This window comes from Alternaria dauci, chromosome 10 (genome assembly GCF_042100115.1).
Source record: "Alternaria dauci strain A2016 chromosome 10, whole genome shotgun sequence".
NCBI lineage: Eukaryota > Fungi > Ascomycota > Dothideomycetes > Pleosporales > Pleosporaceae > Alternaria > Alternaria dauci.
The window spans coordinates 462,293-477,057 of NC_091281.1; the positions used below are offsets into that span (position 1 = coordinate 462,293).

The 14,765-nt window shown below is 51.2% G+C and overlaps 4 protein-coding genes across 4 annotated transcripts; all 4 read left to right on the forward strand.

The window, feature by feature from the left end:
- The first annotated feature begins 2,727 nt into the window (after positions 1 to 2,727).
- ACET3X_009576 (uncharacterized protein) lies at positions 2,728 to 5,070 on the forward strand. The gene is made up of 3 exons (XM_069456233.1): positions 2,728 to 3,115; positions 3,169 to 3,526; positions 3,577 to 5,070. Exons 1-3 carry the CDS (start codon positions 2,767 to 2,769, stop codon positions 5,021 to 5,023), a joined length of 2,154 nt encoding a protein of 717 aa, XP_069302409.1. The 5' UTR covers positions 2,728 to 2,766; the 3' UTR covers positions 5,024 to 5,070.
- Positions 5,071 to 5,620: 550 nt separating this feature from the next.
- ACET3X_009577 (uncharacterized protein) lies at positions 5,621 to 6,325 on the forward strand (the record flags this gene model as incomplete). The annotated part of the gene is made up of 1 exon (XM_069456234.1): positions 5,621 to 6,325. One exon carries the CDS (start codon positions 5,621 to 5,623, stop codon positions 6,323 to 6,325), a length of 705 nt encoding a protein of 234 aa, XP_069302410.1.
- Positions 6,326 to 7,109: 784 nt separating this feature from the next.
- ACET3X_009578 (uncharacterized protein) lies at positions 7,110 to 8,990 on the forward strand (the record flags this gene model as incomplete). The annotated part of the gene is made up of 4 exons (XM_069456235.1): positions 7,110 to 7,463; positions 7,514 to 7,772; positions 7,829 to 8,256; positions 8,307 to 8,990. The coding sequence occupies 4 exons, from the start codon at positions 7,110 to 7,112 to the stop codon at positions 8,988 to 8,990; spliced, it is 1,725 nt and encodes a 574-aa protein (XP_069302411.1).
- A 762-nt stretch (positions 8,991 to 9,752) lies between these two features.
- On the forward strand, positions 9,753 to 14,701 carry ACET3X_009579 (uncharacterized protein). The gene is made up of 2 exons (XM_069456237.1): positions 9,753 to 13,475; positions 13,524 to 14,701. The coding sequence occupies exons 1-2, from the start codon at positions 9,845 to 9,847 to the stop codon at positions 14,054 to 14,056; spliced, it is 4,164 nt and encodes a 1,387-aa protein (XP_069302412.1). The 5' UTR covers positions 9,753 to 9,844; the 3' UTR covers positions 14,057 to 14,701.
- The last annotated feature ends 64 nt before the right edge of the window (positions 14,702 to 14,765 follow it).

Here is a 14,765-nt window from a genome sequence, read left to right on the forward strand (position 1 = left end):
TATCTAGGATTTATTAGTATAGCTACTCCTTAGTCTCTTTACTAATACCTAAAGCTACTATAGCTAAGTAGCTATACCTAATAAGCTTAATAAGGTAATATATATTAGTATATATAATAAATATTAACTTAAACCCCTTCCTCCTTAGTATTATTATTATAGTCTCTTCTACCCTCTCCTCTATTATAATATAGCTAACCCTAGTCTCTCTTATAAGGTCCTTATTAGGTTTAGTGTAGTAAAAATACTAAAGGACCTTAGGTTTATACTCCTCTTACTCTTAGAAGACTTTTAGGGGTAGTTTACTAATATTTATAATACTTAGATCTTTTATATTATTAAATAGTATAAGTAGGACCTCCTCTATAAAGGTATAATTACTCTTTTAGTATAATATATTAAGGATTATAGTATTTATATATCGTATATAATAATTATATATAGTATTAAAGCTTATAAGTTAGTATTAGTATAAAGGTTAGAAGTAGTTAGGTTTTTATATAACCTCCTCTTAGTTATAGTAAATATACTATATCCTCTCTCCTTTTTATAATATATTATAATTATATTATTAGCTAATAGCTAGTAATCCTTATTAGACCTCTAGTAAGGTTTCTAATACGTATCTTTTTTTTTATTACCTTTAGTAAATTTATTTAACTTTTATTTTTATATATAGATATTAGAGCTTTACCTTTATAAAATACTAATTAGTCCTATATCTAAACTATATTATTACTTTACCTTTTTTATTAACTTTTATAACTAATAAGTAGAGGGATAGCTACTTTTTATTTTTTTTTAAGTTATATTTTAATAATACCCCTATACTTATAGAAAATAAGAAAAATTATACATTTTATATATATATATATATCCTATAGTTAGTAGTCTATATTATAATATACTAGACTTAAAGAGAATTTAATAATACTATTAAAAAGATATATTAGATTTTCTAGTATCTTTTTTTAACCCCTAGTTTTACTACCTTTTACTAGTACTAGAGTATTTACGAAGCTAATACCTTAGCTTACTAAACTATAGAGCTAGCTTTTCTCTTTCTTAAACTTTAAAAATCTTCTTTCTAGCTACTCTAGTTCTAGAGATATAAAGCGTTAAGAAGGGTAACTCTTAAAATTACTCTTTTTTTATGTCACCCCTCTATACGTTAGTGTCGGTCTGGAAACCTGAATCGCTAGATTAGGACTGCGGTCAGAACATACCTCCAGGATCAAAGAGCTAGGACCCTCGGGACCTGATGATCTCCCAAGATAGCGGGCGTGTCACGAAATCTCGACCAATGCTCTCAACGATCACACACGTGAAATCTGAATTCATGGTTCGCATACTCTCTAGCATGCGAGCCCTGGGCACCGGTGCCTGACTCCGAAGACAGGTCGTGCGGATCTTCGAAGCTGTCTAGAGTGTTTCCAGATTCCCTGGGAAAAGCCCGGTCGAGGCTCCATCCTTGTGGCTACCAGATATTTGATCCGTGGTGCAGCATCTCGATCTGGTAGTATACTGAGCAGGGCTCTCGTACGACGTGTGATGCTTTGAGCTCAGACAAAGCTTGGTCTATGTCTACTCGTACAATGCGCGGTCCCCACAAGGATACTGTGAGGGGAATGTCAAAACTCGCTTTTGACTCTACCCATACCAAGCTGTGCCTTGTGTGGTGTTTGTGTGCCTGGACACGTAGACTTAAGCATTTCTCAAGCAATTAGCCGAAGTCTGGTACGCATCGACAAAGTACTGTCACAGGATGATTGGACGACAGTCATCCGCGAAACTGCGGAGAGGCCTGTGTCGGGCGCAAGGAGATCGCGATTGATATGCAACAACAGACGTGCCCCATTAAGTCAAGATGCAAGCTGCTGGTGATATCGGTGATGCTGCAGAGCGATCGAACACATTACCAACAAATTGATCGCCGATTACCACAATATTGCGGTATGTCCTGCAGAGTGACCTGAACACATATGAGCCAATCCCAGTGATCTCATCAAGGTCCTGGGTAAAGAGACGCGTATGCTGCAATTTGGCGGATGCATGTCGTGCGAATAGGAATAATAAGCATACCTGACTTGTGAGCTAGCACGCCAGAGTGTGATATCTGGCGTAATGGGTGACTAGGCGAGATTGTGCGGAGCAACTGATGAGCATGCGATGACAGGATAGGTCAAAAACGCAAGTCTGCAGAGCAATGCGAGGAAGTTGTTTTGGCCCTGGATTGTGGCCAAAGTCACGCCATACAAGGGAAAACCTGAACGCTACCCCCGTGGTCACCTAGGTAGAGTATGGCCATATAACGAAAGATGAATTGCTCTCTGCAATCGCCTGGTAAGGTGCTCGTTCTTTCCCTTGTATGGCGTGGGGTATCCGATTAACGAAGAAGCCTCAGATCGACCTATGCTTTGTTCATTGGTGCTCTGAACAATTTTGGATTTGCGAGTCTCGTTAAAAGTATATGTGTCGTGATCCCGAACTGTGCGTGCGAGGCATGTTATAGCGAGAGACGATACGTGTGCGCATCCGCCTGGTTAGGATGAAATACGGGAACAGTGTGCATTGGCTCTGTCGACAAGGGTGAGTGGATATGAGATGGGAGAGATGGCGCGCATCGCATGTGGGACGGCTCGGGGCTAGTCTTGATCAGGCAAGGTGAGAAGCAAGACCCCTGCCACTTGTCAGAAAAAGTTCAGGAAGTCGCGAACTTTTGCGATCTCGAGCTCGACGATTGCGACACACCAAGCACAACTCACAATGGCCGGAATCAAACGCAAATCCACGGGCGCAGGTGCGCCTGAAGTCAAGGCCAAGAGCAAAAAGGTCAAGGTCGACAAGCCCTCGACGAAGCGCGAGACCAAGCACGACGTCAAGCCGCCCAAGAAGGCAAAGAAGGCCAAGGAAGAGAGCTCCGACATCGAGGAGTCGGATACCAGCGAGCAGGACAATGGATTCTACGGCTTTTCCGCGGCTGATGGCGCCGATGTCGACATGAGCGACGCCGAAAGCAGCGACGAGTCAGCAAAGCCGAACGGCAAGACACAGAAGGAGCCCTCGAAGAAGCCCACAAGCGACGCGGCAGAGTCCAAGCTGGCCGGCCTCAACTGTAAAGCACATCAGTATGCGTACTTTGTGGTTTCTTGCTAACTTTCCTCTTAGCGACCAACTCTCGAGAAGCGCATGCGAAACAGAAAGCTCTCGCTAGAGAGCGGAAAGCCGCCAAGCCCAACGCCGACATCATCGAACGATCCAAGAAGCTGTGGGAGAAACTGAGGCTCAAGTCGCACGTCGACAAGGAGGAGAGAAAGGGCCTCGTCAAGGAGCTGTTCGAAATCATCACCGGCAGGGTCAAGGACTTCGTCTTCAAGCATGACTCTGTGCGTGTTATCCAGACGGCCATCAAATACTCGACAATGGAGCAGAGGCGCATGATTGCGAGGGAACTAAAGGGAGAGTTCAAGGTCTTGGCCGAGGGCAAGTACTCCAAGTTCTTGATTGCCAAGTTGGTGGAGAAGGGGTAAGCACAACCATCATACACGACTGCATCACGCCTCTAACCGGCTTTAGTGACCCTGAAATCCGCGACCTTGTCATCACCGAGTTCTACAGCCACGTCAAGCGCATGATCAACCACCCCGAAGCCGCCTGGATAGTAGACGACATTTACAGAGCCGTAGCCACGCCAGAGCAGAAGAACCGTCTGCTTCGGGAATGGTACGGGCCCGAGTTTTCAATCAAAGGTCTCTCTCCCGAGGGTACCGACAGCGCAGAGCTATCGGTCATCCTCAAAGATTCCCCAGACAAGAGGAAGCCCATCATGGGCTACCTGGAAAACCAGATCAACTCACTCATCCAGAAGAAGCTCACTGGCTTCACCATGCTGCACGATGCTATGTTGCAATACTTCCTAGTTTGCGAGCCCGGCACTGAGCAAGCGAACGACTTCCTTGAACACCTCAAGCCGGACCCCACAACCAAAGAGGGTGAAGAGGCCGATAACGTGGATCTCTTGAAGAACCTCGCTTTCACCAAATCAGGATCGCGGCTGATGTCGCTTTGCTTCGCATACGGAACTGCCAAAGACCGCAAGCTCTTCCTGCGACCGTACAAAGACACAGTAGAGACAATGGCCTTCGATCAGCACGCTCATCATGTTCTTCTTGCTGCCATGGCAGTCACTGACGATACCAAGCTTTCGGCCAAATCCATCTTCGGCGAGCTTCTACCGAACAACGACGCCCTCCCCGAAAAGGTGTTGAACCTGGTCAATGATTCTCGCGCACGGACAGTCTTGCTGTATCCATTCGCTGCGGACGCGAAGTGGCTGTTAGACGACAACACGCGCGAGCGACTGAATGAGTTGTACGCCATCCGCCAGAATACATCAAAGAAGGACCCAAACATCCGTTTACAAGAGATTGCAAAGAACATCGAGCCACAGCTACTGACTGCGGTCACTGCTCGCGCTGCTGACTTTGCATCGTTCACATTCGGCTTGCAGTTTATGGGCGAGGTTCTCGTTGGAGCCCCAGAGGTGGAACCAGCAAAGCGTAAAGAGGCCTTGACAGAGGTCGCTCGCCTCTCCCAGTCGATATTGGACTCCGCTCTTCCTGCCTCCGCAGGCGACAACAAGGCTACCAGCCACGGCAAGAACATGCTGAAGATGTTGGTACAAGGCGGCAAATTCGACCCTGTCACTAAAAAAGTCATCCCTGTAGAACCTGCTCTTGGTTTTGCAGACTTGCTCTGGCCTCAGATCAAGACCAACATTGTGGATTGGGCGACTGGCCCGGGATCTTTCGTGGTGGTTGCCCTGACCGAAGCCGAGGGCTTTGCAAAGAAGGACGAAGTAATAAAGGCGCTAAAGAAGGAGAAGAAGGCACTCGAGGCGGCTGCCAATCCTACAGGCGCACAAAATGGGGAATCAAAGGGCAAGAAGCAGAAAAAGAGTGATAAATCGGAAAGCGCTCCTAGAGGGAACGCGGGCGCAAAGATTTTGCTTGAAAAATTGTAGAATAGCGCATTTACTATCCGAACGTGTATGATGATACCCATGCCAGGCTTCCTCTATGCATCTTCTGTTGCAGACGTGCCACATTCTCACTGAAGACCACAGGCCGCATCGGCGACATGGCCTTGTAGATTTTCCGTTCTCTGGACACCCGAGGAGACGAAGGTGGAGTCATATACTACGTTTTGGCGTATGCTTCGTACAAGTCAAGAGATACTACGGGATAACAGGCGCAGCTATCACTATCAAGTTCTGCATTGCAGCGGGTTGAAATCGCTAGTGGAGGTCTGCTGGTAGATCACGGGGTGGAGACGGTAAGGCCATGCTGCAGAGCCAAGTATCCCAACAAGGAGCAGGTAAGCACCCTCGCGAACATGCGCCTTTCGCTCTTACCACAAATGCCAACCACGCCACTTGATGTATGCACTCACCACGTTACATCGTTTCACTCATCCATTGGCTGCTTACGTAAATAATTTTCGGCCATTGTGGGTGTGTTCTCATCATTGCTGCACAAAAGTAAAACTCGTGCATTCAAAATACACGTACAGCTCGCAGTGTTTACAGCGTGCACCTGACCTCGGTCGCTCGCACAACACAATGTCGCGAGACGTTGTCATTGACGCAGCGTCACTTCCGTCCGTCTTCCAAGCTCAATGGCGATCCAACCCAGACCCGACGGCACTTCCCTTCCCGCGTGAGAACCCACCTTTCCCGCTCACAGCCATCGACTGGCATCAACTGTCCCTCAGAGATGCAGACTTCACGCCGCATTCGTGGTCAAACCTACATTATCTCATCTCCACAAACCAGCTTGAAGAGCTGAAACGCTGGCCAAGCTCACTGAAAGCCTATCTGGCTTGGACGGCGCATGTAAAGGAAAAGTATGGCAGCGTCATGACATATCTTCTCGATCAGCGCCTGTTTTGGAACCCAATCGAAGACGAGACGGGAGCGCTGCGATTCGACGTACGCAATCCCACACCTTTTGCGGATGCAGAGGACTACAAGATCCTAAGGAACGACTGGACTTACTCGTTCGAGCCTGGTATCCGGCACATTGTGGTTTGGCTCAAGCAGCGATTGCCGGTGGATGCCGGGGGCGCACTGAATGATGTGGGCAGGGATATGGTCAAGGACTTTGTGAACAAGGAGTTTAGGACAAAGGCGGGGGAGCAGGAAGAGGGAAGCAAGGTCATATGGTTCAAGAACACGACAAACTTGCAGAGCGTGAGGAGTCTGGAGCATGTGCACGTATTGGTGCGTGACGTGGAGGAAGAGATCCTGAGCCAGTGGATAGTCTAGGACGCTTGATGGATGCCACGATGGAGAGATTCTGCTGTTGTGTCCGGGTACATGGATCATGAGTATGCAGCGATGGATTTTGGTCATGGTAAGGATATGTTTGAAGTTCGGGGTCTTGTCATCACAGCCCTACGGATATCTACATCCTACCTGCGTCTAGGAGGATTGCCTGCGCAAGACTACGCTAGTCATGGATCTAGGGAGTTGCAGCGCGCATGAGTCACTTTCCAGCCACTTCCATTTCCTGAGTGATCGACGTCATCACATCGAGACTGTGAGCCTAGAACACCACAAATCAACCTTGAGGATTAGAATACAACAATTCTCTAAACACCTATTCGACCATGGCCAGCGCATTCGGCTTCCCTTCATACACTGTCGACGTCGTTCCGCGAGTGTCCGGACGAGTTAGGCAAAACGCCAGATCTCTGCACGGCTGGCGCCGATCACCACAACCGATGAAGATCTAGTATCGTCATTGACTTGTCGATACTCTCATCTGAAAACCCATCGACGCGAAAAGTGTGTCAAGCTAAGCTTTTTGAGCCGCTGTTTTCTTGGCTTTGCTACCACAAGGAGCATCTTCGGCATCCGTATGCTCCCTTCGCGGCGCTAGGGGACGGGTAAGCTTTGTTAGGCTTCTGTGCAAGCACTGATGTCGACGATGATGTCACATCCAGGTATCGAACTTAAGCATTCGATGACAGGTCTTGGTGGAGGATGCTATATCTCTTGTGCCTCCAAGCTTCTTGGTGTTTACAACTCTCTGCCGTGAGTAAGCATCATGCTTGATCTCATTCGCGACTCGGCTTTTGGCCACATCGTTCGACTTGTGACGCGGAACAAGTACCTTCAATATCCAGAGGAGCAGGACCCCGAGATCTGGAAGAAGTATGTCAGTCATGAGAAATCTGGATACGCCGCATACCATGGGTCTACACAACCACCAGAGAACGCGCATGAGATCGACGAACTCACTCAGGCGCACGGAGTAAGAAGCCGTGAGGATGGTAACGACTCTGATACATCGTCACGCACAATCGGCAATGGTGTCAACGAGGCCAGTGGTGTGAGAGTTGATCCTGAAAAGGGCAAAGACCTCCACGTTATCGATTGGTACGGACCAGACGATCCACAGGTATGTTTGTTGCGCGTCAAAATGCTCGACTGTCGTTGACATGTCTTCAGAATCCGCGAAACTGGTCGCGCGCAAAGCGGTACTTTGTTACCTTTGAAATTTGCTTCCTCACTTTCTCCGTATACATTGGTTCAGCCATCTACACACCCGGTCTCATGGGCGTGATGGCAGAGTTTGGCGTCGCTCAGGTTCCCGCAACTTTAGGATTGACGCTGTATGTTGCTGGATACGGTCTCGGGCCTCTTATCTGGTCGCCCATGAGCGAGATTCCTCAAATTGGTCGTCTTTGGGTGTACATCCTCACCCTGTGTAAGTTCAGCATTTCTTTGCAGGAAGAAGAGATATGCTAACACAACGGCTACTAGTAATGTTCGTCCTTCTTCAGCTGCCGACTGTCTTTTCGGTCAATTTTGGCATGCTTCTTGCCTTCCGATTCTTGACCGGATTCTTCGGTTCGCCAGCGCTTGCGACTGGTGGCGCTTCCATTGCCGACATGTACCGACCCAAGAAACAAGTGTATGGCTTGGCTGTCTGGGGAATCGGAGCGGTTTGCGGTCCTGTACTCGGTCCCCTTGTGGGCGGCTTCGCTGTTCAGGCAAAGGGCTGGACATGGACTATCTGGGAGCTGATGTGGCTATCCGGCTTCTGCTGGGTTTTCCTGTTCTTCTTCCTGCCTGAGACGAGCGCACCAAACATCCTGCACCGCAGGACACGAAGGTTGAAGAAGTTGACTGGTGACGACCGCCTTACCTGTGAGGCAGACATGATGTCCCAGGAGATGTCAGCAAAGGATGTACGTATTGAAAGCACCCTACTGTTGATGCATTGCTAATACTGTCATAGGTTGTCAACATGAGTCTGCTCAAGCCAATTACCCTCAACTTCACGGAGCCCATCGTGTTCCTACTGAACCTGTACATTGCGCTCATTTACGGTCTCCTCTACATCTGGTTTGAATCATTCCCCTTGGTTTTTGAAGGGCTGTACGGCTTCAACCTTGGCCTTGAGGGCGTGGCATTCCTTGGCATACTCGTCGGCACCTTTATTGCGGTCGCGGTGCTCTTTGGGTGGAATTACTACTATCTGGAGAAGCAGTTTGACGAGAACGGCAACATTGAGCCCGAGACGCGCCTAATCCCAGCTATGGTGGGTTGTTTCTTCGTACCCATCTGTCTCTTCTGGTTCGGATGGACGTCTAAGTCAGATGTGCACTGGATTGTGCCGATTATTGGATCGAGCTTCTTTGGTATCGCGTCCTTTACGCTGTTCCAGGCAGTCTTACCCTACCTATCGGACGCCTACCCGGACTCTGTCGCTAGTGTGTTGGCGGGCAACGACTTGATGAGGTCTTCATTCGGCGCTGGTTTCCCGCTGTTTGCCACGGCCATGTACAAGAATTTGGGCATCAACTGGGCGAGTAGTTTATTGGCGTTCTTGGGCATTGCGTTTATCCCGATTCCATTCGCGCTCTACAAGTGGGGCAAGCAGATCAGACACAAGAGCAAGTTGGCGAGGAAAGATATCTAGGGGGGGTTGGCGTGTGCGATACGAGTGTGTATGGTAATGCAAGATCCTATGGGTCGACGATGTTTATTTGTTCAAAGAAGCATGGTGTTCCCCAGATGTGCTTGAAACATGGTCGACGTCATCATGGCGGGCGCCGCATACTGCTTTTTCCGCCATATGCGTCGCATGGGTGGGCCTGCGAGAGGGTGTGTTCCTTCGGGATAAGCAAAAACGGAATGCTTTTTCGAGCAGAGGTTGTTATGATTTCAACGTGAGTGTGATGCAGGTTGCCGAGGCTCCAACGGCTATCCACAATGCGGCCTACTTGGGTAGTGTGCTGGAGGCTCCGTGGTCTAGACATGTTCGACTCGGTTTTGCGCCGCCCATGACGCTGAATAGGAGGTGTAGAATTGGCTGGACCCAAATGTCCAAGAAAAAGATGTCGGGAGGGTGCTGCTTTCGGGTTTGCAGGGTGGAAGCAGCTGGGGAGTCCTGGACGCCACGGCAGAGAGGAACGCTAAGCCGGACGGGGCTAGTGCAGCATAGCGTCGCGTAAGTGGCAACTCCATGAACGGCAGGCTGCACGCTTGTTGTGGTAGCAGAGATGACATGGGCTGGGAAAGAATGAGACGGCGCGCGTCCAAGGCAGCGGAAGGAGGCGCGCAAGAGGCGGAGGCAGCGCTAGGTTCGTCCCAGTATTCACCGGTCGTGCAGAGCCCAGGGAATGGATAAATGCGCCCTCTCCTCCCTGGTCTTGTCTGGTCCCAGCGTTCAGTCTGTGCTGCACCGCCACAGCATCCCGCAAACCGGTTCCAGCGCTGATCTCTTCCGCGGAGGGAAAGCAAGCCGGCCGTCGTCGTCGATTAACGTATACCATGAGCAGCCAGGCTCGAGTGCGCTTCCAAGCCCACGACAACCCACTGCTGCCAGACGCCATGGCCGACGGGACGAAGCCAGTAGTAGTCAATGCCCCCGAGCCAGCGCAGCGCCCTGGCCTCGAGAGCTCGGGAAGCGGTTCCTCAGGCGATTCCGATCTCAACGATGGCCACCTTGGCGGCGCTGCCATGGGAGAAGAATACTCAGTTTCAGCGCCAGGCGAGCCGCAGGGCCGCGTCGACCAGGTCGCTCCTCTGCGCGAGGCCCAGTACTCGTGGAACAGCAACAGCAACAACGCCGCGTCGTCGTCGCGCGCCCGCGGTCCCGCCATCATGACGGACCTGCCGCCTGCCATGCAGTCGCAGCAGCCCAACGGCGGCGGTGGTAACAGCAGCAGCAGCAGCAGCAGCGGGCCCAACTCGAGCACCAGAGGCCCACGACCGTCGGCTGTCCGCACCCCAAGCAATGCATATGCGCCCGCCCGCCGCCCGCAGCAGTTCTCCCTCAACTCAAACTCGGCGCACCGCCAGCGCAACAACTCGGCCACGCGCTCGCGCCGCAACCCAAACGCAGAGTACCGCGCCCAGGAAAAGGCGTACGTGCAGCGCATCCGCCAGGAGGACCAGCAGGACGACTTCTTCGACCCGGCCCTGCGCACCCCGAGCCTGGGCTACAGCACCGACTCGGAGACGGACGACGAATCCCCCTCGACGGCCGACTATGTCGACAACGACCTCTACGACCAGGAGACGCTGCTCTACTATGGCAACGACGACATGCAGCCCTCGATCGAGGAGCTCAAGATCCCCGCCAACCGCGAGCGCCTCGAGTGGCACTCGATGCTGGCCAGCGTGCTCACCGGCGACGTGGTCAAGCAGGAGAAGAAGCGCCTGATTGGCAGCACCGAGCAGCAGGGCGACAGCACCATGAAGGCCGAGATCTGGATGGGCATCCGCGCAAAAGTCTGCGGCCGCTCGCTGCAGGCACAGCGCCGCATTGTCGACGACACGCGCGGCAAAATCAGGGCCATGCTCGAGAACATCATCTCCTTCGAGGTCGGCGGCGAGGCTGAGGCTGGCCAGACGGCTGCCCAGCAGGTCGAGGACATTGTCAAGAAGATTGAAAAGGTCGAGAGCGTCTACCCCACCAGGCAGGCGCTCGAGGCTGCCTACCCGCGCGCGGCCTCGCAGCCCTACAAGGACGCCTGTGACGCCGTCATCGCCTGGCACAACACCATTGCCCTCATCAACACCGAAATGTCCATTCTCAAGAAATGGGTCGGCAACGAGGAGCTCGACTTCACCAAGCCCCGCCCGCGCTCGTCTCAGGACCACCATCTGACCGACGACTCTTCGTTTATCGACCGGATTCTCAAGGAGGATGGGCTCAAGTCTCTGCAAGGCGACACCAATCTGCTGGCTCCTCTCGAAAAGGTCATCCAAAAGGCAAAGGCCACGCTCATCGCCAATGCCGAAGGTTTTGCAGAGAGGCATCTTCCCCCTTACATCGAAGAGCTGCTCACCCTCATCAACTTCCCCTCCCGCCTCCTCCAGGAGATTATCCGCGTTCGCCTCTCGTATGCCAAGAAAATCAAGGATCCGTCACAACAGGGCGTCATGATGGCCGAGCAAATGATTGCCCAGTTCCAGATTCTGCTTGCCATGGCCGGCCAAGTCAAGGAGAGCTACATGATCATTTCCCGACCGGAGCCTGGCTGGGACCTGCCCCCGTGCATCGAGGAGAACTTTGACCTGGTTGTCCTCGATGCTCTCAAATTTTACTTCAAGATGCTCAACTGGAAGTTGGCAGCCAACAAGAACACCTTCAAGGAGGCTGAAATCCTGGAACAGGAGTGGGACTTTTGCAACAAGCTCGGCCGACAGCTCCAAGGGGGTGACGTCGAGACTGCAGAGCAGTTCAGTGTCCTCACATCCAAGTCGCTCACCCGCCTCAGCGCTCACTTTGAGCGAGAACTGCAGCGTCGACCAGATGAGCTCACAGGTTCCGAGATGGAGAAGCGATACAAGCAGATTCTAGATTCTGTCCGTGTTCGACAGCGTAAGCTATTCCGTTTCTCCAGGATCCTCACACAGCGTTTCGAGAACTGTACCGAGTTCAACATCAACAATATCGACCTGGATGAGGAGCAATTGCAAGAACTGTACGAATCGCTCGTCGCTACCGGCCACTTCCTAGTCGAGACTACCGGCGGCAACAACACTGGCATTTACATTGTTGCATCACCGACTGCACTGGACCGACCCAACGATATTCAGTCACTCCTCACAACCTGCTACCACGCCGAAGAAGCACCAGAGGATCCTTCCAACCCATACGTCCTGATCATCCGACCAGAGCAGCCCCTGTACTGGCCTGGCAAGAAGATGTCTGAAAACATCATCGAACCTCATCTCGACCTCAAGCCCGGGCGGTTACGCCTCGTCGCCGATGGCTCCCAGCAACGTCTAGCAAACGCAAACATGTCGTTCCTGTCTTCAATAGGCATCGAACTCACCACTCTGATCGATCAGCGTGCCAACCTTCCTCGCGTCAATGCGGAATTGCAGAAGATCAAGAAGACGGCATACAAGCTATCCAACACCATCATGGACAGCGTTGAGATTGTGCGCAGGCAGACAGTTGGTCTTGACTGCCAGGATCTCATCCAAACTTGTTTCGCTTTCGCAACCGAATTCGGGCAACGTTCCGTTCTTTACATGGACTACAATCGAAGGGCCATGAACAATATCAAGCTAACGAGACTGGCACTTGACTGGGTCAGTTTCATCTGCGATGACTGCATTGCCTCGGATCGCAAGACGTTTCGATGGGCTGTCGTCGCTTTGGAGTTTGCCATGATGATGACTCGCGGTCAGAACATCCTTTCCATCAGCGATGAAGAGTACTCGCAACTACGACTCAAGGTTGCTGGCTGCATGTCCGTTCTCATCTCCCATTTCGACATCATGGGCGCGAGATCCACTATCGCAGCTCAGGCCGAGCGACAGCGTCTGAACGCCATCGCCGGCAAGAGCTTGCTCGACCCCAAAAATGCAAAGGACGATGACGAGTCAATTGAGATGACGCAACAGCAATGGATGCAAAGACTTGAAGAGATTGATTCCTTCCGCAAAGACAAGGAGGCCGAACGTCAAGCTCTTGGTAGGGTGCTGGAAGACTCTAACGAAGCCGATCGAGCTTTGACCTACCTGTCTTCCTCTGCAACAAACGTCACACTTCGATGGCAACAAGGCCAGTTCGTTGGTGGTGGTACATTTGGATCTGTTTATGCAGCCATGAACCTCGACTCTAATCACCTTATGGCAGTAAAGGAAATCCGTTTACAAGATCCTCAGCTCATTCCCACCATCGTTGCCCAGATCAGAGACGAGATGGGCGTACTACAAGTGCTCGACCACCCGAACATTGTGTCCTACTATGGTATCGAACCACATCGAGACAAGGTGTACATTTTCATGGAATACTGCTCTGGCGGTTCGCTCGCTGGACTGCTTGAACATGGAAGAATCGAAGACGAGACTGTCATCATGGTTTATGCACTCCAAATGTTGGAGGGTCTTGCCTACCTACACGACGCTGGTGTTGTGCATCGCGACATTAAACCAGAGAGTGAGTCTATCAAAATATACTATGGTTGATTCTTACTAACACGCATAGATATCCTGCTCGACCACAATGGAGTAATCAAGTTTGTCGATTTCGGCGCTGCTAAACTTATTGCTCGACAAGGTAGAACCCTCGCCGCAGAACACAACGCTACACGCCAGGGTCGCCAGCGCTCCATGACCGGAACACCAATGTACATGTCACCCGAGGTCATTCGAGGTGGAAGCACAGGTCGTCATGGCGCTGTCGACATATGGTCGCTCGGCTGTGTCATTCTCGAGATGGCTACGGGTCGCCGCCCTTGGGCGTCCATGGACAACGAGTGGGCCATCATGTACCACATTGCCCAGGGTGATCCACCACAACTGCCATCCAAGGAGCAACTAAGTGATACTGGCATCGACTTCCTCAAGAAGTGCTTCGATCGCGACCCGAACAAGCGAGCGAGCGCCGTCGAGCTGCTCCAACATGAATGGATCATGACGCTCCGCGCCCAGCTCAGTCTGGAGCCAGCAACACCAAGTGACAGCAACTCGAGCAGCGGAACACCACAGAGTAGTAGGCAAAATTCCAACTACAACTAATTCCTGATGCCTACATCGTCATGCTGTGTCAAAACTATTGACAATGTTGGCTGATGGTGTATAGTGGCTCGTCGGCTTTCCATGCATAGAGCTAGTCTTGATTCTATCATCAGCGGTGCGCCCATCCCAGGCACCTCTTCCATAGGCTCCGGCATCAGTCCTTTCACTCTAGCGCCTGGCTGCTCGAGTACAGGAGCTCCAACTTTCCGACCATTCAACATCTCTGAACCTTAGAGATGATCCGCTCTTCTTCCACCTCATATAACGGCCCATACTACAAGCTTTTCACGACCCAAAGACTGTACACTTCTTCCTTCCTTCCACTTCCCGCCAGCGTCTCTTGGGAAGTTTGAACAGGACTTTAACACGGGGTATTCATCCCACCTATTTCTTTCCCTTTGTCGAACAAGGCTTCCTTTTGCGTATAACCACTACCGGTTGGTTGGGCATTCTGTTGTGGGTGTTTCTGCATTAGCGAGGGCGTTTGTCCATGTTGGCTTTTCCATTGGTTTGGTCATCGTCTTTCTAACTTATGCTTACTTGGAGTGGCTTTGCCAAGCAGCAGCACTTTTCCTTTGACCTTATTGTCTAATCGTCGAGATGATGATGACGATGGGGTAGATATCAAGCAACAATTGCCCTGCGAGGCTTATACACCTTTTGACACGTGTGCATATACTCTTGCAATAGAAATGACTGATACCGGAGG